Raw genomic sequence first — 25,190 nt, forward strand, 5'->3', positions numbered from 1 at the left:
AGAGGGAGGGAGAAATTTGGTAATTTTTCATCAAAACTATTTTGCAGTTTCTCCTTTTGTATAGCAACAGCATTAATTTAACACTTATTAGCTTTTTTGAGGTATAATAGAGGCATTTCAGCTCTGTTCACTTCTATATCCATTTAAATCAGAGGCCCATACAGAATGCGTCACTAAACATCCTGGGTAAAGTTTGGATTCATCGGTCAGCCTGGATGAAGGTGAAAGGGTTTAAAACACTGCATCAGTCTATGTTATGTCACTGACTGGGTCCTGAGTTAGTACAGGACAAACAGGGAAGTGTTGCCATGAGGAAAGAACCCACACTGTGTGTGCGTTGCTTTCGCCAGCACCGTGACTGATGTTACAGACCAGAAGCCATAGAGAGGAGAAGCACAGGGCTCGTGCATACTCTCCCCCCTAAACATCAACACAGCAGTTAAACAAATGAGGCCTCGACTTTGCTTTACACCGCTCTGCTCTGATCTCCAGGGGCCGCAGTTCACGAAACCTGGGGTAAGTCTCTACGTTTGAGAGTATTTACCACCAGAGTCCTAAACCTGCAGGTGGTACAATGACTGATGGTGGATAATGTTTTATAATCAGCGTGATTTAAATGCTTAATGATTCCTTGTACAATATTTTAAAGGTTGTTTTTAATTTGTAATGGCTATATGTTGCCCTTGATCTGTCCTCTATACATAAATTAAATCACACGTGAAGTCCACAGGAAAAGGTTCTTTATATTTACTATAACTTGCTGATGCCCATAACTCTCTGTCATGACAATGTGCCTCACGCTTTCATGGAACTAACTCCCTCTAGAGGTAATAAGATGAGATGCTGATGCTTCAGCCGATGCCAATGTGGACTTGTTCTCTCTCCACACCAAATCATCCCCTTCAGTAGGGAATACGTTTTTGCAGAATCAAAATCTTTGCATTATGAATGATGATGATTGAATGATCAGACACCCCTTCACCTCTTACCTCATCTAACTTATAAAATATCACACGATTACTGAACGTCTGTAAAGCTTTAGGTGTATTTTTGCAGATGAAGCTCAGATGTAATAATGAAAAATATATATGCAGGCAACTAGCTTGACTGAAAAGAAAAACGTTTTCTTGATATACATTTGGAGAGAAAACTCATAGTACAATAGACTCACAATGTATTAAATATAGGTGTGTGTGAATTTCTGTATGGATGAAAAAAAAGGCTGAATGTGCAGGTCTCACTCAACCATTGAAAAAAATGAGTCAGAGGAGAAACCATCTAATGGGACACTTTGGTTATCATGGGGCTTATATGTGAAAAAAAAAGACTTGTATCTATTCTACCAGTAATGTCAACATTGGGGGAATCAGTAGTTCCTACATTCTAATCCGATTTATGATGCGCATGTAAAGTTACATGGAAGCCCGAATCCAGAATCAGAGAAGAAAGAATACAACACACAATGAAAGCCCCACTGAAATCTCTCTCTCTCTCTCTCTCTCTGACGAGGGGGGCTTGCCCTCAAAATAAACTTTAGAGCTCATAGAAGAGAGAGAGAGAGAGAGAGAGAGAGAGAGAGAGAGAGAGAGAGAGAGAGAGAGCGCGCAGAGGGGTGAAGTCATCAGCGGCGCTCAAACTGCGGAGGTCTAGTTTGCCTGCGAGCCAGACAGGAGGTGTGTGACTGACAGCTCAAAGAACTACGAAACACTTAAATAAGAAATTGATTTTTCTTTTCTGTGTTGGTTCCGTGGTGGCTTTTCCTCTTCTTATTCTTCAATTTTGCTCCGGCTGATGCTGAGATGAAGCAGATTGCCTCAGCGCGCCTTGCGCATTAAGGTGTCCACGCACCGTCCCGGCGCACGGCGCATCCACAGAGAGCCACGGAGAGAGGAGGATCAATTCGGAGTTCTACAAATGGATGTATATCTCAAACTTGTTGAGAGTCCAGTCAGTTGTAATCATTAATTCTTTTTCAATTTTCTTCTGACAATTTTCTGATGTTTTTTTGTGATCTCCTCCTGCGCGCAACGGGTGAGAATCGAGCTTTCTGATGCGCATGCTGTTTTCTGGAGGGGATGCTCTTTATCACAGCACGGATAACGGATCTCTGACTCGGTCTGGCTCTCTTGGCACATATGAAGACTCCCTCCAAGATGATCCAGAGTCAGCGGCCCAGGCATCATTGGGCCACTATATACCATCACATGTCACCACATAGCTGGGGGTCGTGCTCTGTCTAGGAAATATCAAGCCTGCCTCGGGAATCTTATCCAATAAAGTGTTTTGGTGAACATTGACATTGGCTTTACGAGTCTCACCTCTGGGCTACTATGCAATTACAACTGATCTCCTTTGTTTTGATCATCTTGCACTGCATGGATTACACTGGTTGTCAGCAGCACAGCAGCTCCAGGCACCGGCAACACAAGCGTGAGTACTATGGGATAAAGTCAGGCTGCAGGTGTTTGCTGTCTTTATCTTCATTTTCCCTTCTTTAAACGTTTTCGTTCATTGTATTCGTATCGGTTATAATTTGGACAAAACTAATTATCTAATATTCAGTGTGTTCTAAACTTCTAAATTATAACGAGAGGCGCATCCTTTGGCGGAGTCTCCAAATAACTGCACAGGCGCGACTGGGGACACCGCTCATCAATGTTCCATAAAACTAAAGAAATTGCAGCTGATGTTACATTTTTTTCTGTAAGTATTACATGGAAATATTTAAAAAATATATATATAAAACTAAACTAACGCAGCAGGTTATACGACTCACCATATAGTGATTCACTGAGAGACATTAACACCAACTTCCACTCTCTCGACCCTACTTTTCTACTTGATCTCTACATCTAAATAAAGTAAAAGTCTTTTGTACATAACCTTTACTATATAAGCATCACGGGTTTTATTCAGTCTCACTCACTTTTTGAGTTTTTTTGTTACAAGGTGTGAAGTAATTCTTGGCCAGTTCCAGCGCGCACCGGCCTCATAACTTTGGCACACCCGCCGCACCTTCAGTAATATCGCCATCATTCCTCCTCTGTTAGTCCAACTATGTTTTCCTGTTAAGCTTAATTGGATGAGTTGGTTGTTGAGCCTGTCACCTGAAGCCTCCGCCACATGCGGCCCCTGCTCCCTGCGCTTCAGTCTCCTGGTTCCCGTCGCTCTCTAGCGGTCAGAGCAGCAGACTTCAGGCACGCACACATGTGGTGCCCCGGGGAGATCTGGCTCGATCACTGCTCGGATTTTACAGCCTCGGTTCCCATATTTGGTGCTGCGGCTTCCAAGGCTCACTTTATATCTTAACACTGCAACATTTTGGAATTTAAAGGTGGGCAAAGTTTATTCTTTGTAATTTGAAATCATGCCCCATCTTCATAACTCTTTACAATCTGGGTGAACGTGGATTTGACAGTTTAGGCTCAATCCCAACGCCAGAGCTGCTCCACACTGAAAAACAATGTGCGTGTATTTTATCTATCTCCCTCTGCTCCAACATTATGTCTCAGGTCTTGATCTATGTCCAGCTCTTCTTTTTTTCCCACGACACTATAAAACAAGTATCAATAATGTGTATTTCTCTACTCTTCCCACGCACACTTTATCACCGGGGGCCTCCAGATGTGCCCTGGGACTGAGTCTATTAGAGACGAGCAGTGATAGCTGGAATACTCCATGTATCACTTGCTGCCTGCGTGGCTGAAAGCTGTCAGTGATCTACAATGATAGACCTTCAGAGTGATGCTTTTATCCCTGCCACATGGGGCTGAAACCTCTCTTTACGCTTCTGGCTCTTGACGTCTGATCGCTCGGGGCTCTGAAGTTAGGCCGTTTTGCCGTCATTCTTTCCCTCATGACCACCAAAGTGGACTTTTAAAAAAAAACTGAGAGCTGCAGCATCTGGGGTTAACAGTGTGTTTATTGTGCACTTTTAAAGGGGTCTGGGGTTACCTTTGCTCTTGGCATTACTGCTCAGTGGATCTGGGTTTTGCTGTTTAAGGATGGTGGAACATAATTATACTGCAGCAAACGGACACATAAACACATCAGACAAGAATCCTGCTAATAAAACAGAAGGAAATGTATCTATAATATGTGGATTATTATGACTTAAATGTGTTTGCGCTGCACTAGTGTGATATATAGATGTTGTAGAATCTGTTTTATACTCTACGCTGCATCGAGGCACACAGATTGTCACTTCCCCGAATATTAAAGAGCCTCTCAACATAATGTGAGGGGGGAAACAAGGGTCTTCTCAGAGAACTTGTTTTACTAATTTATGCAACAAGACTAAAAACAGATTGTGCTTTTTGCGAAATTTCCAATCTCCTTTAACTTAGAATGAATTTGCTCCTGTGCAGAATAATCAAAAGAATGTTTTCAGGACTCGATAAGATAATATTCTCACGAAAGCGTATATATATATCCACACACTGAGTCACGGTGTGATTCAGCTCCACAGATGAAATGGCGGCACTAAAGCTTAATTCATTGCCGTTTAAGGAAGTTGAAGGTTTGGTTCCCATCCTACTGGGAGGAGGAGTGATCTGCCATGTCGACCGACTCAGTGCCCATTAATTGACAAGTGCTTCTAAAAAATCCAAACTCCCTCCAAAGGTTAGGGTTAGGGTTAGATATCTAACACTTCCCGAGATGTCAGGGAGGATGGAGGGATTAGTTGGTGAAGGGGTAAATGAGTACAGACTTCAGAGGGAACGAGGGGGGGGCGGGAGTCAATGACCATTCGGTTAACAGGCCAAAATTACCATGCGGAGACAGAACCCGAGCTCTGAGCTTCCTGTCTGTTATGATACATCCAAAAACTGGATGCTAACAATGGCAATGATGTACACACTCTATAATGAAGATGGATGGATTTAACTCTTGATTAAATATAGAAGATGTCTATTGTAAAGGCAGGGAAATCAAACACGTCACATGATGGAACCCTAATGAGGCAGGCATTTAACACTTTAGGCATTTTTTTTTACCTTACGTTTAGTTGCCTGATTCTATTTTATCCGTCTCTGTGTGTGTGTGTGTGTGTGTGTGTGTGTGTGTGTGTGTGTGTGTGTGTGTGTGTGTGTGTGTGTGTGTGTGTGTGTGTGTAAGTGCTGGCATGTGATTGTGTTTATTCTTATGTGACTTTGTTGGTATGTTTTGCAAGACACCACTGTCCAACTGAGGTTTTGTCGGTGCAAGTGCGAGGGCAAGGCCAAATTCCTGCGCCGCAAGACTTATGTGAATCAGGGCAGCTTGGCAGAAACAAATGTGGGCAAATGGACAGCCGTTGTAAAGATTGTCGAGATATTTTAAACAAAGTACCCATGATCTATGGTAAACTGGCAGCTAAACTCCGAACTTGGAGAAAAAGAAAAAAGGGGCCGGCCAAACCCGCTGGCATAAAATGCCAAGGGTGGTGAGGAAAACCAATTCCTCAGGCACTTACGGGGGTGGCTCCTGATTTGTCGACCATATGCAGCTACTGAAACTTACAAACAGTGTTTCAATGTCAATAGCCACTGCCTGGATTTAACTACTGCGTGGCAGTTCTATCAGAGGAGTAAATTAAACACATTCCCTGATAAAGACAGTGAAAGAGTAAATGTAACATCAGGACCAAGAGCTAAAAACGTCCTCTCTGAACAACAGAGTATGGGAACTGTCATGTGTCTCCGGCGGTTTTCAGTACATATACACATCCAACCCTCTTTGTTAATGTTTTGTCCACCAGTGCAATCAGATACTAAAACTACATGATATACGAGCTTTTCCATGAGAGTGATTGCGTGAGATTATACTGAATTTATTTCTTCCTCTTTAATGAAGTTGGGTCTTAAAATCGTTCAGTCCTGAGCTTTATAACCTTCGGAACATGAGCCTAAACCCACATTATCATGTTGACATACATTTACATTGAAAATAAGTGACAGCTGTAACAACCAGGGTCTTCATCCTGCAGAGACACAGTCAGCTGAATCATCTCACAAAGTACTGAAGAGTGGAGGATGAGGAACCAACTGTGACATGTATCATCATAATCTAAACACTCAAGTACTTATGTACATAAACAGAGTTGTAAACATGGTATAAATGACTGTCATTAGCACTGAGCTATCAGTCACTGTGCTGAGATAGCAAGTGATCAGTCCAATACTGTAATAAATTACTAATAAATGTAAATGAATAACCCGTTATGGTACAGGCACCTTCCCTTTTTATCCTTTGCCCTCATGACTGGAAAATATGACGAGACAAAAAGTGAGCAATCTTCTTGTTAGTGATTTATTTACGGAGCCTGATTGCAATCAAACTGCAGCAAAGTCAAATTTCACACCCTCATAGATATCAGTTCCCTAAATATGCCTGTTTTTCAGCCTGAAGTTGTTTTATGTAAGGCATCATAGCAACAAAACAAAAAATTCATTCAGCCATTAACAAAACTATGATATTATATTTTATGTATATGAAAGAATCCAGTGTTGACCAAAGATTTGAAGTCAGGATTTGGTTGGTGGTTGGTTTTCGGAACTTTATTTTGAAAGGGCATAGTTACGAGTACATACATATTAGTTTTAGAGGCTCAATACAAGGCTGGTGTGAATTAGATGCAAAGCTAGAGTAACTTGGTTCAACCCAATACGAATTTAACTTATTGTGTAGGATGTAAATTGGTCTCTTGGGTCTACATTTGTTTTTCCTTGGCTGACTAAGATGACACTGAATACATATTTCCTTTCTTAAATCTTTAAGTGCTAAATGATTTATGTTTGATAGAAAAGCTTCCAGGAGTTTACTGAGTTCAGCCTTGGCACAAACAGAAAGATAAATTCCTGCTATGAGCTTTTAATAAGTGGGAGGCTGGTATTACAAGCATAAACTACAAGCACTTCCAAAGTGGTTGGCATTGAACTGGGGCATTGTGGGTTGGCAAATAGTGTGCTCGCTCCAATAGTATGTATTATCTAAACAAGCTACGCAGTTAAACTATTTCTACTTTCATAGTTAAAATACCTCAAAAAGTCATCTTTGCCTTAACATTTGAGTTTTCATGTATTCATTAATTCATGCTCCTGTCCACAGAGATCTCTGGTGTGAGCTCAGGGTGCCAGCAGGGTGGGTGTCTGACCTGCTCTGACTACAATGGCTGCCTGTCCTGCAGGCCGCGCTTCTTCATGCACTTGGAGAGGATTGGGATGAAGCAGATCGGGGTGTGCATGACTTCCTGTCCTCCGGGCTTTTACGGCACACGCTCCCCAGAGAGAAACACCTGCACAAGTAAGCTCGAGTTGCATGTATACCTACGTTTTAAATGAGCAGGAGTCTGTAGGGCTGGTATTAGCTGCCAGACTAATGTGTAATCACTTGTCCTCTGAATGGATGAGCAATAAATTCAGTGTAATCCTCTCTCATAACAAGCACACACAGAAAAGTATCTCAAAGCTGTCTTGAGGTAAACGTGGCCTCTTAACGCCGTGTTTTAGAAACACAAGACGAGCATGAGCTTGGCCTCTGGACACTGACAAATTATATGTACACTTCTTTTCAAGCAACAGTTTAAACCCTGCTTGTGAAATATGGCATTATGTATACACATGTATGTCCTCGAATAACTGGAAAACCTGAGAGTAGTTAGCTTGTTCGGTGTGATTCTTTTCAGTGACATTAAATCAAATCAAGAGTTGCTTTACATAAAAACGAATAATCACCAGCCTCCCCGCAAGACTCTTCCTGCAGTGACCGATATTCCTGACTGTATTCCCAGTCAGACATTCTCACACACGCGCGCACACACACACATACATGGACACCCTGTATAATTAACATGCAGGACACACGCACGGTAACTTGTTGGGTTAAAATAAACCCTGGTGGTGGCTCTGTGTTTCTCTGTCAGAGTGCAGGTTGGAGTGCGACTCCTGCTTCAACAAGAACTTCTGCACACGCTGCCGAGCAGGATTCTACCTTCACCTGGGCAAGTGCCAGGAGAACTGCCCCGAGGGGCTGGTCCGCAGTGACACGCAGAGGGAGTGTGTTCCCAGTGAGTGCCCCGAGTTCACATTTAAAACATGGGGTTTGCCTTTCAGCTCTTCATAATGGCCATGGATACAATTTACAAAATATTTCTACCCCTTGGATTGAAGCTTTTTTGGTGCACGAAAAAATGTTGTTGTGTTGACTTTGACCGCTATATTCACGGATACATAACTGTGCTTTTGTTTTTGCAGTGTGCCCTGCTGAGTGTGAGTCATGTGTGAACAGCGAGACATGTACACAGTGCCGGCCAGGCCTGTACCAGCTCAGTGGGAGGTGCCACCATGTCTGTCCAGAGGACTACGAGACCAATGACAAGCTCATGGAGTGCAAGCCACAAGGTCAGTCAAGAATATGTAGCCATTAAAGATGCCTATCCTGTTGGTGGGAGCCTGTGGCAGGTTTGTGTATCTGCAGGTGGCAAAAAAGAGCTACCTAATTTCAAACTGCCCACCCTCACTTCTCTTTCTCTACTTTCTCCTGGGCAGTGCACTGCGAAGTGGGTGAGTGGAGCGAGTGGAGCCCCTGCTCTAAGTCCGGCAGAACCTGTGGCTTCAAGCGGGGCGAGGAGACCCGCACACGGCAGGTCCTCCATTACCCATCACCCTTGGGTAGACCCTGCCCCGAGATCTCGGAAATCAAAGAGTGTCTGGTCAAGAAGAGGAAGTGTCCAGGTAAATAAAACATTAGCGCCACTGTGGCAGAGTTGTACTATTTCCATGCTTCAGTATGTGTCAGACCCTGAGTCAAAATCCTTCTGATCCTACATCAAAAGCTAAAATGTCAAAAAAACACAACAGAATTTTCTAAATGGGAGCATACTATACACTCTCTGTTGCTTACACTAGTTGCTGCTGACCCATCATGCTCACTGCCAACTTTGTATTTGTGACACATGGCACAATCTACTCTCTATGAATTCCAGACCTTGCCGCTTCAGCTTGTACAATCAGAGCTGCTCGTTCTTCCGCTCAGGACTATGACTGTTTACTCAGAGGATTGTCATTGTGGTCAGAGTGAGGACAGTGGGGGGAACACACATGTGGGATGTTGCAACGGGTCTGTTGTGTGTTTTCCCATGAGACCTCTTTGGATTTTTAAACAATAAAACTGCTTTCTCTGCTCCTAGTAAACAGGGAATAGCGTGATCATTTCTAATGAACAGAGTGAAAACTGCTTTCAGACGTCTCTTTATAAAAGCCAGTGCTGCGGAGCCTTTATGATCACTTTGTGTTATGTGTGCAGTGCATGTGTGTGGTTACTGAGATGGTTGGCGGGTACGGCTGGTTGTTTTTAGCCTGGGTTCTGTAGTGTTAAATGACAGATCGCAGACAGGGTAGGAGGCTGAGATCCAGCCCCCTGGGGCCTCACACTTACAGAACAAACACTGTGTGTGTGTGTGTGTGTGTGTGTGTGTGTGTGTGTGTGTGTGTGTGTGTGTGTGTGTGTGTGTGTGTGTGTGTGTGTGTCCTTGTGTGTGTGTGTGTGTGTGTATGTGTGTGATGCAGCAGAAACAGCCAGCTCAACATCAACATCCTCCCCCTGGGAGGCACGCGGCGACCAGGGGATCAGTATTGGTTTATCCCCACAGCTGCCAACACACACACTAACTTTCACACTAACTTGCACACTAACGCACACACACACACACATGCAAACCAACACATGCAAACCAACACATGTAACAAATCCACATACAGATACACTCTCTCCATTTCAAACAAGTCAGACAAATGCACAATTTCACACTTGCACACTCACTTGCACACACAAAATTAAGCACATGCACGCGCGGACACACACACTCTTTGTTTCACTAAAATAACTACACAACTGTTGGTGTTGGTGGTAATTTGTGAAATGAGTCAACTGGGTTGACCTGATTTGTAAGGCAGACTGTAAAATGTGCCCTCTGGTAAGCTGGCTATCCCCTTCTCTCTCACTTTCTATCTGTATCTTTTACTGATCCATTCCTTATACACACACACACACACACACACACACACACACACACACACACACACACACACACACACACACACACACACACACACACACACACACACACACACACACACTTCCTACCACACCAAAGAAAACACAGACCCCATATAAGCTCCCTGTTGGCGCTCCCAGTCAGTCAGTTGGGCCGAGGGTGAGACTTTAGCGCGGAGTCGACGGCTCTGTTGATCTAGCCAGAATGTGGTGAAGAGAGGGGGGTAACACAGATATGGAAAGAAAGAGAGAAAGAAAAAGAGATGAAGAAAAAAATAATGAAAAAGAAAGAAAGAAAGAAAGAGAGAGAGCGATAAAGAGAGAAAGAAAGAAAGGTTGGGTGCAGTCTTATACTCTACAGACCTCGCCTTTTGACTTTGCCCCCCTCCCACATGTGATAACCAAGTTGCCCCCCACTCCAACAGCATCCGTGGTGAATGAGAGCTAATTATCTGCCTCGGTGCGTCCTCTCCTTGCTGTTTACGTTACGCACACGCTACGAGGTCAGTGGTCCGACCTCAGAGAGCCCCCGGTAATCCTCCAGCAGCCTTCAGACACTGATACATCCTCCTGCTCCTCTTCTTTTTCCTCCTCCTTTGCACTTTCTCCCTCTGGCTTCTTCTCCCCCTCTGTGCAGCCTCTCCCTCTCCCCATCCTTCTCCTTGCTACATCGCTTCACTCCTCCGCACGAGCGCTACAGAGTCTCTGCTCATTCGTCTCCTGTCTCTGCTCCGCTCATTCAGATATACATGGATCTTTTCTCAGCTCGGAATAGTTTTAAATTCCCTCATCCTTAACCCAAACTACCTCCAAAATTCTGTAAGTTCCTTTGCGCTTTTTTCTCTTCCTCCTTCTGCCTCCATCTTAAACACGCCTTTTTCTACCTTTGAATATACATGGAGAAGTTTTTTTTGGGGTCCCTCTTCCACACATGTTTTGATTTGACTTTTCAGAATTAAACCATAAAGTCTCGGGTCTAGAAAAAAGGTTTAGTGTGAAGAGGTTTAAAGGCAACTTTCAAGTACAAATCATGAAGTGCATCCCATATGTTAGTAATACATTTTATGTGCATGCATAAAAAAATCTAAAATCAATTTGAGACAGCTATATATGTTTTTTTTTTCTCATTAAGTACCTCCATATGATGTTCTGTGTGCACCAGCTTGACTGTCCTAATCCAGAGCCCCTTCTTAAAGAAGAACTAATATGTTGGACTGGTTCCACTGTCATGTCTGAACACTAAACCTAATGCTAGAGTTGGATGATTATCTTAGCTTAGCATTAACACTAACATGTCAGCAAGTTAAGATACTCACCAGCTCCTTTAAACCTCACTTGTTAACATATCTTAATAACTCATCTCATTCTACGCAGGAATGTAAATGAGGCATTGCACCAAAATGTCTGACTGGCTGGCTTTTTATCTTTTTTTTTTTCAGTCAACTTTATTGAAGGGGATTTCACCAATTAATATTTAAAAAAGTGTCTCACAAACAAATGACCAACCCTACCTTTAAGAGGAGACTCAAGCCTTCTTACAGGCTCCGGTTCTATAGAACAATTGCAAAATCACAACTTGAAGGTGTAACACCTAATTGGTTTTAATGTTCTACCTCAGATTTCTACAATGTTTTGCTGTTTTAAGCTCTTCTTTATGAGCACTAAAATCACAACCCTCACTCTGAAGCAAGAAATCTGTCTTTAAAATTAAAAGAAATGATAATTTTCCATTTATCAGTAACGACTGATGTGAATCATTTTATTTTGACAACATTTTTGGACATATCGCCCAGGCCTAGTTTTGAATTACAGGTATCATGTCAGAAAAGTAGTAAAACTGTTGGAAACATGCTCACATATTAAGGCTTAGAGTCCGAAAAAAAACTTGGCTCTGTTCCTGTGTTATCAATGGCCAGAGATAGTGAGTGTTTACACACACATCCTCATCCACCTCCATCACTCTCATGTTAACGCTGGCTAATTTGTCCTTTGATCGACCTGCTGTTCACCTCTCTATCTCTGCATGTGCCCTCTGCAAACCTTAGCCCCCTCTAACTCCTCCACACACACATACACACACACACATACAGACACTTGCATAGTTGATTGCACATAGAGAAATGCAGCCTACAGTTAGCAAGCTATAGCACCAACCAGTGATTGATGGGGGATTGTTACATACACAACCCCACTCTTGACATCCTGGCGGCCATGCAGCAGGCATTCCACTTGTGGGACAGCCCATAGCCTTTAATCCCGGCCTGGCTCCCGCCAAAAGCTCCCCGGACGACAGAACGCCTGCCATGGAGGATGTACCACTATAAAACATCCAGTGAGGCACTAACCACACACACACACACACACACACACACACACACACACACACACACACACACACACACACACACACACACACACACACACACACACACACACACACACACACCCACACACACCACCTCCACTTACCCTCAGTGCCCCTTTGCTCCCTAATTTGATCCCTCTCTGTTTCCTCCTCTTACTGTGTTCTGCTAGTCTCTTTGTCTCGCCGTCTCTTTCACTGACTGCATGTTAGTGTCCCAGTCAGTAAAGCCCCTCTGTGTGTGTGTGTGTGTGTGTGTGTGTGTGTGTGTGTGTTCTGTACAGTTTCCTGAGTCCTGCCCTTTGTGAATGTGCTGTTACACATTTCTAGAAGTTACATTATTACAGCAGGCGACAATGCAGTGGGAGTCCACTATAGTGGCTGTGTTTACAGTTTGCAGGCAGGGTTTATGGGGAATAACACAAGATGAAAAGGATAACCGATTTCTGCATACATTCCTGCTCATTACTACAGATTATAGGAAATGCTTTTAACTTGTACTGAGGATAAATACTAACCGGCGCATTGAATGTGGCACAAAGAGTTTGCATAACTTGAGAAAAGTTACAGTTGATGCTTTGATTTGATTCAAACAAATTGTAATTTGACACAAACGTCATTTATTTGTACTGTAGTGTTCATAATAAATCTTTCACAGCATCTTTGTAAAAATAACAATATCTCAAATGGAGCATGTAATACATGCATGCAATGGAAAAAGATGGATGTACATCATATAATCAGAGTGACAGGTTAAAAAGGGACCTTAGAGATTTATAACTGCTCTCTTACATTATATCATCATTATTGTGTCACATTTTTTATGAGCTATTGCTTGACTGCAAATTTGAAAAAACAACCCCTAACTCTGTGTTGATAGTAGTAGAGCCACGCTAGCTGTTTCCCAGTGTTTCAAGTCATCATGCTAAGCTAAGGGCCTCCAGGCTTTATCCTGGTTATCCTGGATACGATTGCAGCCATGTTGTACATTTGTAGCCATAGTCTGCAAAGTAGTGATCAGGGTATGGAGCTGTAAAAGCGAGGTTTCGTCGATACAGTTGTTCGACCAATCACTTTTTACCTGGTGAATCATCATCATCATCAAATAAAATCTAAAAACCTAAAATCATCTTTGAGAGAAACTTATTTAACAACTTTGAATTTTTTGGTTTGGTTCATGTCCCATCTACTAGCATGGAGGAGGTGGCGTTTATGACCTATACTTCAACCAGCCACCAGGTGGCGATTAAGAGACTTTGGCTATACTTATAGGGAGCCGTCATCTCATCCATCTCTATATACAGTCTATGGTGCAAACTAGACAAATGTAGGGTCCTGAAATGAGTATTTACTCAATTATTCCAGTACATTACATATGTGTAAATGACACATTAAGTTCTAGACAGACAGATTCCCCGAAACACTCACAACAGAATTACCAGCTGGAACTTTGTAAGAAAAATGGATTCAGCTTTTGCATCCTGGTCTCTGCCAAAAAAGGAATAAGTGATGATTTCCTCACTGTTGTTTAGAGTTCCATTTTTTTCATTAGGAAAAAAGAGAAAACCTTTCTCGAACTTTTACCTACAAACGAAGCCTTCACACCATGAATATAAGCTCCAGTTCTCAATGTAAGTGAGGATTTTCAAGTTCTGCTCCCAAAGCCAACTACTCCGTCACTTCATGGTCTCAAAGTCTTGATGACATTATTCAACGCACAGTTTAAAAAGATGCCCATCAGAAACTGTTCCAACAAACCAATTGCAGGTTGGTTAGATAAACACTCTGCTAATCATCTCAACACTGGCATGGATTAGGTTTCTCCTCTGGCTCGACAAAAGCACGGGGGCTACAGTATGACTAATCCACTGAACTTGTAAATAGTTATGGTGTCAGGATAGTGAAAACAATGAGAGCGAAGTGGACTTCCTGTGTTTATAGAGGACGCGGGGCAGACCCTGAATGAGTCAGTGCACCAGATTACTCCTTCAATCCATTCATCCATCCATGAGCCCATGCTGCCTTCACTATCGGTTCAGTTCATTTTTTTTTTTACAATTATCACGTGAACACTGTGTTCGTGCACATGTTAACATACACATTTATATCCACCTCCCGTCCACTCTACCTTTCATTATTCCTAAAGATGATGAAAACTTGGGTAGTTAGAGCATAGTGTCGCTAGCTCAGAATGTGTGGATCACACTTGGTCCCTAGTCCAATCAGCATGGACTTGATTAATGAACACAGAGGGAGATGATGAGATTATAGGGGCCAAACATGAAGCCGACAGGAGAGAGAGAGAGAGAGAGAGAGAGAGAGAGAGAGATCTCGTTCTCTCTCTCCCTGTGTCTGTGCCTACTGCCTACTTCAGCAGTTTCACAATCCCCCGACTGGCCAGCCAAGCAGCCGAGCAGCCCGTGCTCCACTCACACATGAACAGCAGCAGTACAACAACAGGAAAGGGCCTCCTCTGCTTTCACTTGCAGGACCTGTCTCCAGCCTCCCTGGGGGAGAGGGGGGGGTCGGTCTCTCGTTATTATCGTTAATAGCTGTAGCTCGGGTGGAGATAAAACTTCAGCATTCCAAAACTCTTGGTTTTGTTTATGAGATGGTGTAGCAAGAACAGATAAAGCAGGGGGTTTATTTAAAGGTTTGCTATTTTGGACAAAGGTCTGCTCATCACAGGGAGAGGACTGCAACAGCTGATAGTCTGACAATGTGGCAATTGTATGCGACGAAAGACTGACATCTAGTGGTGAACCCAGAGCATTGCATTAATCAATGTTACACTTCAGTATTGAGACAGTGAAAAACTAAAAGTTAGGCCAGATGGATTTTTTAAATAAATGTATACAACCTCCTTTTCACAGCTCTCATATCAAATGATAAGAGTGGAGAGTGATTAAGAGCTTAATCTGCCTCCCTACTTTACTACTGGTAGTTGGTAACTTAATTTGTGTTGAAGACCTTAGAACAGACAAGGGTTATTCTCTATCTTGTGCTATGTTTAAAAAAAATGCATAACTTAATTATAGTTTCCTCTGAATCAAAGCTATAAACTGCATTCTGTTTTCTGTTTTCTTATTATTGTGTAATGGGGGAGCGGGGGTCATGCTTAAATTTCTGTCACAGGTTCTTCTTACATTTCTTTTTACTTTCTTATTTGTTTTCATGTTATTTATTTGTGTGTGTAATGTGAGCAGTGCTACACAAATGAAGATATGATGATGATGGTGATGGTGATGATGATGATGATGATGATGATGATGATGATAATTAATTATGCCATTTTCCCATCTTCCAGGAGCACGGAAGAAGAACGAGCGTAGAGAGCGGAGAAATCGCAACAATCGCAAAGACAAGGAGAACCAGGAGGGGCGACGAGAGAGGAAGAGGGAAAGGGAGCGAGAGAGGGAGAGACACCCAGGTGAACGTGAAGACTCTGATAACAGGAACAAAACAGAGCACAGGCACCGCAGAGGCCACGACACAGCACCGGTCTCCCCCGAAGAAGGCCTTGTACAGTAGTGCTCTAATGCCTCCCCACCTTCCTCCTGTTCCCCTCCCATTCTTCATCCTGGCAAAAAACTCCCCCTCCCTCACCCACCGTTTGCCCACATCGCCCCCTCTCTGCAGGGGTGTTGCTGCTACCTGTATGATTTGAAAATACTGTTCGTGCACAAACGGGCTGGGGCACATTCAGCCACAAGGCTTGGGCCACTCTGGACTTTAGAAAAAAGGTCTTTTTATTTTATTTTTTTTTACCCTGTAGCCTCTGCTCCTTCACTTCCACCACTGCGAGGGACTCTCTAATGGAAAGTGCAGGAGACACTGCTGAGACTGCTGCTGGGACTGAGAAGCGTCTGCGATCGTGTGGAGGACTGGCAGACAGACGGACAGAGACAGAGACGTTACACTATGTGCTTGTTGATATGGTTATTTAATGGGGCCCTGGTACAACTTTGCGCGTCTTGGTTTTTGAATGTAGATTTTGCAACATTATGTAGAACAATTGTTTATTATTGTTGTTCCTGTTCTTTAGATCTCTTTATTTTATTTGGTGCATTGAATTTGTATGGAAAAAAATAAACGTGCAGTTTGCTCTTGCCATCTTGTGATATCTTCATAATCACTGCAAACAACAGATGAGTAAAAACAACTGAAAACCATTAACATGTGTTCTGTATGTTTTGGACAAAAGCTAGTTTTATCCAGATAAGTGATGAATCTAATCTACCACTGGTTTTTCTTTTTGTGTATATGGAATCTGAGCTCTCAGTAAAGCTCCTTGACTTGGAACCAAAAAGCACCTGTATGTCAAATAAAACTATAATGGGTTTGTACCTGCGTCTGTTATCCATTTTCTCATCTGACAGACATATTCTTCAGTCCACATGAATATGCTTGAAGCCATCTTGCGTTAAAACTGAGTTCAAGCAGCGCCTACTTGTTGTTGATTAAAAGGAAACCATGCCCCGGGTTGCCAGGTCCACAGAATTGGGCAACATTTTAAGTATTGCCACTGGTTGACATGTTTGTCTTTGTATAATTGGACACAGTTTATTATTATAAATTAAATATAGCTCTGTGAGGGTGGTGACCAGTTGACTGACGCACAAACAAAACTGTTTTTGTTTTCTCCTCCCTTTTTCTTCTTCTTTGGCTAGATGACATGGTATCATATTACTGCAAGTATCAGCTTATCTTAGTTCAGCTGATACCACTTATGTTATTACACAACCACTGACAGGTTTTAACATCTTGGCTCATCTGTGTATATATTGTGAGTAGCGATGTTATTAAAAGGTTGTGAACCAACATAAGTATGTGCATCAGCTGAAATCAAATAGATAAAAATGCTAAAAGTAGCTACATAGCCTATTTACACATGTATGTATTATATGTTTATGATTTAAACATAGTGAAGCAACATGACAAGGTGTTTAATCAAGGTATTGCGCTAACTTCAGCAAATGCATATGATATATAAACAGTATACGTTTATGTTATCCAGACAGGGTGGAGGAAGAAAAAACAATTTAACAGTTTAGTTTGTGCATCTGTCAATTGGTCCTCACATTTACAGAGGTATATTTTATTCATGATACTGTTTCTAATTATATAAGGACATTTTAGGACCTAGGTTGAGGAACTGTTTAGGGTAAACTGTTTTGTTTATGCTTTGTGTCCCGTCTTTGTAGATACAACACAATGATAGTAATGCAGTATGGTGGTAAAACGGGATATATCTATATATAGAGTTCTGGTATGCGGTTGTTTTTGGGCTGGTTTTGTCACACAAACTATATGCAACCCTGACCACCACCTCATTCGGAGTAGGAAGTTAAATACCGTAGAAATACTACTTGTGTCACTGAAGCCTCAACGAATATTTTGCCAACTTAAAAAGATTAAAAAAAAAAGTTAAGATGTAGTTTTGTCCATGACAGGAACCGAAAGCCAATCACTTTCTACACTCACACACCTACAATGTGTTCCTCAGCTCATATACTATAAGGACAATACAATCTCTCCCTTCATTTTTACTGTGTCAAACCTCCCAGCAAGACATATTTTCAAATATAATACATTTTAGTGTATGCTTAACGTCTTTAATAAAGTTTTGTACATTTGAACACCCAAATTATTTCAGTGCTTTGAACCAGTTTCAAGACGAGGCAGGAAGGATCATAACTTTAATCTGGATTAACCTGTTCAGTTTCATAAAGTGTTTGGTCAGAAACATTAGGTTTCAGATGTACGCAGTCAAGCAGAATTATTTTTGTGTAACAAAATAATAAAGAAATAAAGGATCAATTCTTCTTTAAAGCGAAACCATTTTATTGGAGTAAATATTTTTGCTCAGTAACATCTACTCATGTCAGCAGGCATGGCGACAGTATTTCCTCCTATAGTTCATTCAGCAGAGACATCCCCACTATTTTAGACTGTACATGAAAAAATAGTGAATTTTGTTGAAATTGACATTTGTAAAATATAGATAAGCGACAGTACAGTATGTACACAAACCTCAGTTGCTAAAACAAAGTCATGTTGAGAAGGTAAGGGACATAATACAATGGATTTGGACCAAGGTGACGATCCTACTGCTAAAACACAAACAAAGAGAGGAAACACTGTGACAGATCTTGATATTTACCCAGATGCCTTTTTAAGTTAAGACAGTACACATTATGGATCACAGCTGCTGTTTGTTTTCAACAAACTTAACTAACTAAATGCCCCCTGTTCACTTCATGTTAGCCACAAATTCCTCGCCCTTCTTGATTGAACCCTTCAGCTCGCCCATGGCGTCGGCGACCAGCTTCTCCTCGAAGGCGGACAGCTTGCCCAGCCCAAGGTTCTTCTCAATGCCGTTCTTCCCCAGGAGGAGAGGTGTGGAGAAGTACTTGCACTCAGTCTCCTCGGATCTGACATAGGCGCACTCCACAACGCCTTCCTTTCCATTCATGGCATCCAGGACGGAGAAGGTGAAGCGGGCACCTGCGTAGGCCATGGAGAGGGTGGCAGATCCAGCTCCAGCCTTGGCCTTCACCACCTCTGTGCCGGCGTCCTGGATCCTGGCTGTCAGGGCAGACAGCTGGTCAGCGGGGAACTCTACTTTGGGTGTGCACTGGGAGATCAGGGGGATGATGGTCACTCCTGCGTGACCTCCAATGACTGGTACATTGACACGGGCCGGGTCAAGGCCTTTAAGCTCTGCAACGAAGGCGTTAGCTCTGACAATGTCAAGGGTGGTGACACCAAACACCTTGTTGGGGTTGTAGACGCCATACTTCTTCATGATCTCTGATGTAATGGGGATGGTGGAGTTGACGGGGTTGGCGATAATGCACACGATGGCCTCGGGGCAGTTGCGGGCGCAGGCATCGGCCAAGGTGGCTACGATGGTGGCGTTGGTGTTGAAGAGGTCGTCGCGGGTCATGCCGGGTTTCCTGGGCACACCGGCGGGGATCACCACGACGTCGCAGCCCTGCAGGGCAGCATCCAGCTGGTCGGGACCCATGTGGCCGGTGACTTGGGCCCGGGTCTCGATGTGGCTGAGGTCGGCGGCCACCCCGGGTGTGTGGGCGATATCAAAGAGGGAGAGCTGACTCACCAGGGGGCTGTTCTTGAGCAGCAGGGACAGCGGCTGGCCTATTCCGCCCGACGCTCCTAGCACCGCCACCTTGGCGTTGTTCTGAGACGAGGTGGACAAGCTCCGGGCCAAGCCGACGGTGGGTCTCACTGCGCGGGAGAACATGTTGTTTCTGCTCCTGCTTCACGGACTTGGAAGAAAACTGGAAACTGTGCTGTGAGCCCCTTTACCTCTGTGACACCAACGTCCTCTAGCCACGAGCGAACAGGAAGACGCGTGAACTGTCATGCGTAGAACATAAAGGGCGTACGAGTTTTACGTCACACCTGCGTCATCGCGCAGCGTCACGTCGTCGCCGTCGTTTTTATCGCAGCTCCTTTTCTCGCGGAGGAAAACAAAAGCCAGCGAACAGTGGAAGTGGGAGAATTAGCATCGGAGATTAGCCCCTGTCACACGGAGTGCAGCTGTCGAGCAGCGCAGCTCGGTGAAATCTCACGGTACGTGTCCGCAGTTTGTGATGCCCCCCCCCTCGCTGCCATGCTAAAATACGCTAACGCCGTCATTTGAACTCCGTCTATTTGCTGGAGTGAGCGCTACCCCCTAGCCTAGCTAGCGTTAGCTACAACAGGTCTCATTGTTGTGGTGGAGAATCCCCCCTCTGTGCTCTGTGACCGGGGCTTGTATTTGTAACGCTAACGACAAACGCCTTGTTTTTTTTGTTTTTTTAGCAGCTAGCTAACCTTAGCCAAACAAGTAGCTGTCACCAGTGGTGTGAGTATCAGGTCGTTAGCTGTTGACTTCACCTCAGCACCGTTAGCTGTGTCCATCACTAGCCCTGTCATTAGGCCTGATGGGTTAGCTCCAACTTACAGTTAGCTGTGGTCAGTAAACAGAGCAGCCCTTTGTTCCACACACTTGAATACCATCCTATGTCTAAGTTGCTGCTAACATGTAGCTAATCCGTTTTAACATCAGGCTTAGGGTGCTAACTGTCACATGATGTGAACGGGTTGTTCGTCATTAATGTTTACATAAGGGATAAGTTGATGTGTGCTTTCACAGATGTTCTTTTATCAAGGACGGACTGTAAACAACTGTCTTTTCACCTTGTCTTTTCACAGTGTCGAGTTTGAAGGTTCACCAGTAGCTCTCCTAATGATACATCAGCACTAAGGCGACTTTCAGTAAGTATCAAGTAGCATCATCTTTGTTTGTCTCAAATTACATACAGATTAAATGTGATCATAGCATCAGCCGGAAGAATACTTTAATTTCAACAACAAAATAAAGATATCATGATAATAGCCTTAGAATAGAGCTCATTTCAACACAAAGTACAGAGTGCTGCACAACCAGAAAATAAATGGTTAAACACAAAGTGTTACACAAAGAACAAATGCAAAAGAAAATCAGAAGTATAGAAATAAAATTCAGGAATATGTCGTCTGTAAAAAAAATGTACGTAGCCGAGACTTAAAAGAAGCTATAGTGTCAGGCAGCCTTATTTTCTCAAGCAATTCATTCAGGGACTGTAAACTATGATCTACGCAGTCAAGTATAAGAATCTGGCATAAAATTTAAGATCCTGGGAACTGATGAGTGAGGTATAATGTGTTGCTATAAGCTAGGATCTTACCTGTTCAAGTATAACAATGAAATGTAAACTTGATAAGTGTTGACTTAAGATGGAGCTTCTTTAAAGGGCACAACAAAACTACCACCACAATAATAATAATCTTGAAAAGTATTTAATGAATAATGCTAATTAAAATATAATAATTGTTCAAGCATGCCCACAATAACCATAATGTAAAATTGTGCCCTTTCCTCAGTACTTGCTAAGGATGGCTAGCTGTGGGGAGGTAGACCACTCTGTGAGCTCGCTTCCATCCAGTAAGAAAGGTAGCAACAGTGGTGGTGGAAGCGGTAACAGCGCAGATTCTTCATGCTCTGGCTCCAGCACTTCATCCCCAGCCCTGCCTGTACCGGAGTGTGCCATCTGTCTGCAGAGCTGCGTCCACCCAGTCCAGCTGCCATGCCATCATGTCTTCTGTTTCCTGTGTGTGAAGGGAGCATCCTGGCAGAGCAAACGCTGTGCTCTCTGCAGACAGGAAGTACCTGATGACTTCCTGGAACGGCCTACACTGCTCTCTCCTGAGGAGCTGAAAGCATCGGCGGGAGGTCGAGGTGGCACAGCAAGCGATCACGCCTGGTATTATGAGGGCCGTAACGGTTGGTGGCAGTATGACGAGCGAACCAGCCGTGAGCTGGAGGACGCTTTCTCCAAGGGCAAGAAAACAGCTGAAATGCTAATTGCTGGTTTTTTGTATGTAGCTGACTTGGAGAACATGGTGCAGTACAGGCGCAATGAGCATGGTCGTAGACGGAAGATGAAGAGGGACGTTTTGGATATCCCAAAAAAGGGTGTGGCTGGACTGCGTTTTGACACTGAAGTTGTTACAGGAGCCATTGGGGCAGCAGGTCGAGAAAACTCTGCTGATGGGGCTGATACCACAGTAGCAGGTGCACAACAGCCAGTTACAGGTATCTCCTCTACTCTAACTGCCCCTCCAGCCCCAGCCAGACCTCCTACCTCCCTTGGAGGTCAGCCTGGCACCAGCACTAGCCCATCTCTGGAGGATGCCCTCTCCCAGCTGCAAATCAGTCCCGGGCCCACACCCTCTGTTGAGCGGTCTGAGCCTGGGGAAGGAGAGGAGGAAGATGAGGAGGAGGAGGCCTCACCCTCCAGGTCCTCTGATCCTCTCACATCTGTGGACGAGTCTGGCTCCGGAGACTGGAGCGATGATGAGGAAGAGGAGGATGAAGAAGAGGAAGGGGGAGATGGAGAGCGTGCAGAGCCCTGGGAGGATAGGCCGCAGAGGCAAAGACTGAATCCAGGGGACAGAGCCCCTCCTGGTGCAGAGTCTTCCTCTCTCTCGTCCAGTAGCAATGGAAGGTCCAGAATGCCTGATGGCCAGTGTACAGTGACTGAAGTGTGAAGTCTTCACTGTAACTGTTCCATTCCACTAATTTATTCCTGGCTTTATGTCGTCCTTCACTCAGTCACAGATTGGATGTGGGTGGATGTGGGTAGGAAATGTACTCTTTCAAAAACAAACAAGATCATGTTTTTAGGTAAACAACAAAATTTTAGCTGGCAAATATTTTGGCTCACAATAATCTGAATCAATCTGTATGAGTTGTTTGTAAATCTCATCTCATGTTTACCCAGCCAGTAGAAGCAATGTTGGGTTTCACTTTCAAACACTGATCATTGTACTGAGACATGAGCTACAGCTTGGTAAACATGCAGATGAATACAGCATGTTGTTTTGAACTGCGGTGTTCAACTGCCATCCGGTTGCTCACTTTAAACCATTTGGATGTAGGCATATCAGGTATGTTCATCTTACATCCCAGACAAGTGGAGATATAAAGATGAAAGTAATGCAACAACCTAGATAATGTTGTGTTTAAATATATGATCTATCACCCAGAAGGCCTGTGAGAGTCCCACCCTGATCTGTGACGTGCAGTGAAAGAAGGTATAAATGGGGGATGTTACTCATGGAAACGGAGCTGTGTCATTTTACATTGTCGTGAACGGCTGCATTCTTAATCATCTACACTTTTAACTCTCTCCGCTAACATAGCAAGCAGAAGCAGGCTTGTTGGAGCTCAAGGTCATCTGACTAGTCTCCGAAAGAAGTTAATCCTTAATGAATTGTTCCCAACCTCTGCCTAAATAACTTCCTTACTTCAGATTGAACTGATTGAGGTTTGTTTCCTCTAAGTTCTCAACTATTAACAAAGTTTGTCATTTCAGAGCAGATTGTGGTTTGGTGGTTAAAGGTGAAGAAAGGAAACAGAAGTACAGTGCTTTATGATGCTCTTAAGCTACATGGGTACTTCAATTTCACACACCATGTTTTTACAACATAGTAATGTAACTCACAGAGGTAATGTATGGCTGGCTGCGCCTGGTTCTTCCTTAATGTCAATTCATCGGCAGCTTTGTGAAAGTCTAAAATCTGTAGAGATGATGACCCCTGTTTTAACTGAATGTGCATAATAGATGTACATATCAAATTAATTTTAACTTTCCCCAGCTTTAAATAATTGACATTTCAATGTGAAGTATCAGTGTTTTTCTTTAAGAAGCTCTGGACCTCATTAGTATTCTCATGGTCCCTGAATAAAAGTATTCTCAATTGGTGTCTCTAAAGTTTTGTGATTTGTGCGTGTTTGAAGAGAGAGTTATTTAAACACTACTGGTCAGCAGGATGTTGAAAATTGATATTTTTTGGGTTCACTTCAGTTTGAGTAAATGTTTTTGAAAAAAATTCCGTTACGGTTGTAAATTCTTTTACGTTTGACGTCTGAGGCAATTAGGAGAACAAAAACATGCTGCGGCTCTTGGCCGTCGGGCAGAAATTTCCAGTTATGTTATTTTTATATTTCTTACATGCTTACATCATCAGCTTTTAGACTTTTCACCCTGAGAAATAAAGTTTGTGTAACAGTTCTTTGCTTGGCAACTTGTTTTTTGTTACCTGGTTTGTAATTTAAGAATAAATTGTGTCATTTCATCATCCTTAAAAGATATGGCTGTGCCTTTTGTCTCTGTGTTTTTTGTTCTGTCAGTTTAGTTTTATCTAAGAATATATCTGTTTTAAGTGCTACATAGGAAGGACTGTCAAAGGTAATAGTTCATATTTGTTTCAATTGAAACAACCTCAGTCCTCCCACTGGATGAGAGAGTTAAGTGTTATAGAAGTTTCCTGGAAGCTGGTGAAAGGAGAATTTAGGCAGCAGCTGATGTCTTATGCAGAAGATTTTATGTAGACTTTATGCATCAAGGAGACCAGAAGGTGAAACAATATACAAACGCTAACAGAGTAACATGAGCAATTGTCACCCCCAAGTCTGAAGATGTCTCCCACAGCATCCCAGTATATCTCCCTCTACTTGCGTCACCCGTTCTAACAGCACATCCATGAATGGCTAGAATTTCTGTCACTCTCTGTTACATGTAGGTGTTTGCATCCTATTGGACAGTTAAGTCAAAGTATGCATTACTAAATCACATTGTGTCCTGACGTCTTGCCACTGGTGAAATACGCAAAAGAGTTAGAGTCTCTCTGTCTGGGCACATCTGAGTTAGACATGAAAGTCCCTGAGTGTAGACACTACAATGTACTGTTAGTTGGTCCTTTATCTATAACCTGACCTTTGGTACTGCTGAGAGAGAGAGAGAAGGGAGTATCTGTGGAATTAGACAGGCACTATTCTCCTGTACAGATATAATGTAATATAATATATATAGTGGCATATACAGTATTATTTGAGGATGGTCAGAAATTCCTCAACACTAAGTATATCATATATCATTACATCAAATAACAAAGCACATGACACGTGGACAAGAAGAGCCTGTGTTTTCCCTACGAACTGATAAAAACACGATGAAAATAACGTGACAAGGAAGAAGCCCTCACAGCCTCATCTTTGTTCGTTGGAGACTTTATGAGTGTTTATATCCTAATGGTGCCAGTTCTTGCCTCCCCCTCGCTCACCTTGTACGGGTTTAGTATTCAGACCACAGCAGCCATTAGCTCTCCAGCTGGACGTCTTGCCAGGAAACATGACCTCTGGAGGGGGAACAGGATGTAAAGGCCTGGCAGTTTCTGC

General features: G+C 43.2%; 3 protein-coding genes across 3 annotated transcripts; 2 read left to right on the top strand and 1 right to left on the bottom strand.

Annotated features, from left to right (window-relative positions):
• Window positions 1-1,617: 1,617 nt before the first annotated feature.
• rspo3 (R-spondin 3) lies at window positions 1,618-16,743 on the top strand. Its single transcript, XM_035162807.2, has 6 exons — window positions 1,618-2,430; window positions 7,090-7,284; window positions 7,904-8,047; window positions 8,235-8,381; window positions 8,529-8,714; window positions 15,705-16,743. The coding sequence occupies exons 1-6, from the start codon at window positions 2,331-2,333 to the stop codon at window positions 15,926-15,928; spliced, it is 996 nt and encodes a 331-aa protein (XP_035018698.1). The 5' UTR covers window positions 1,618-2,330; the 3' UTR covers window positions 15,929-16,743.
• A 1,477-nt stretch (window positions 16,744-18,220) lies between these two features.
• mdh2 (malate dehydrogenase 2, NAD (mitochondrial)) lies at window positions 18,221-19,800 on the bottom strand. Its single transcript, XM_035163389.2, has one exon. The coding sequence runs from the start codon at window positions 19,662-19,664 to the stop codon at window positions 18,651-18,653; it is 1,014 nt and encodes a 337-aa protein (XP_035019280.1). The 5' UTR covers window positions 19,665-19,800; the 3' UTR covers window positions 18,221-18,650.
• A 40-nt stretch (window positions 19,801-19,840) lies between these two features.
• Window positions 19,841-24,100, top strand: LOC118113562 (E3 ubiquitin-protein ligase rnf146). Its single transcript, XM_035163388.2, has 3 exons — window positions 19,841-19,996; window positions 20,621-20,683; window positions 21,332-24,100. The coding sequence occupies exon 3, from the start codon at window positions 21,344-21,346 to the stop codon at window positions 22,496-22,498; it is 1,155 nt and encodes a 384-aa protein (XP_035019279.1). The 5' UTR covers window positions 19,841-19,996; window positions 20,621-20,683; window positions 21,332-21,343; the 3' UTR covers window positions 22,499-24,100.
• Window positions 24,101-25,190: the final 1,090 nt, after the last annotated feature.

Source organism: Hippoglossus stenolepis, chromosome 8, assembly GCF_022539355.2.
Source record: "Hippoglossus stenolepis isolate QCI-W04-F060 chromosome 8, HSTE1.2, whole genome shotgun sequence".
NCBI lineage: Eukaryota > Metazoa > Chordata > Actinopteri > Pleuronectiformes > Pleuronectidae > Hippoglossus > Hippoglossus stenolepis.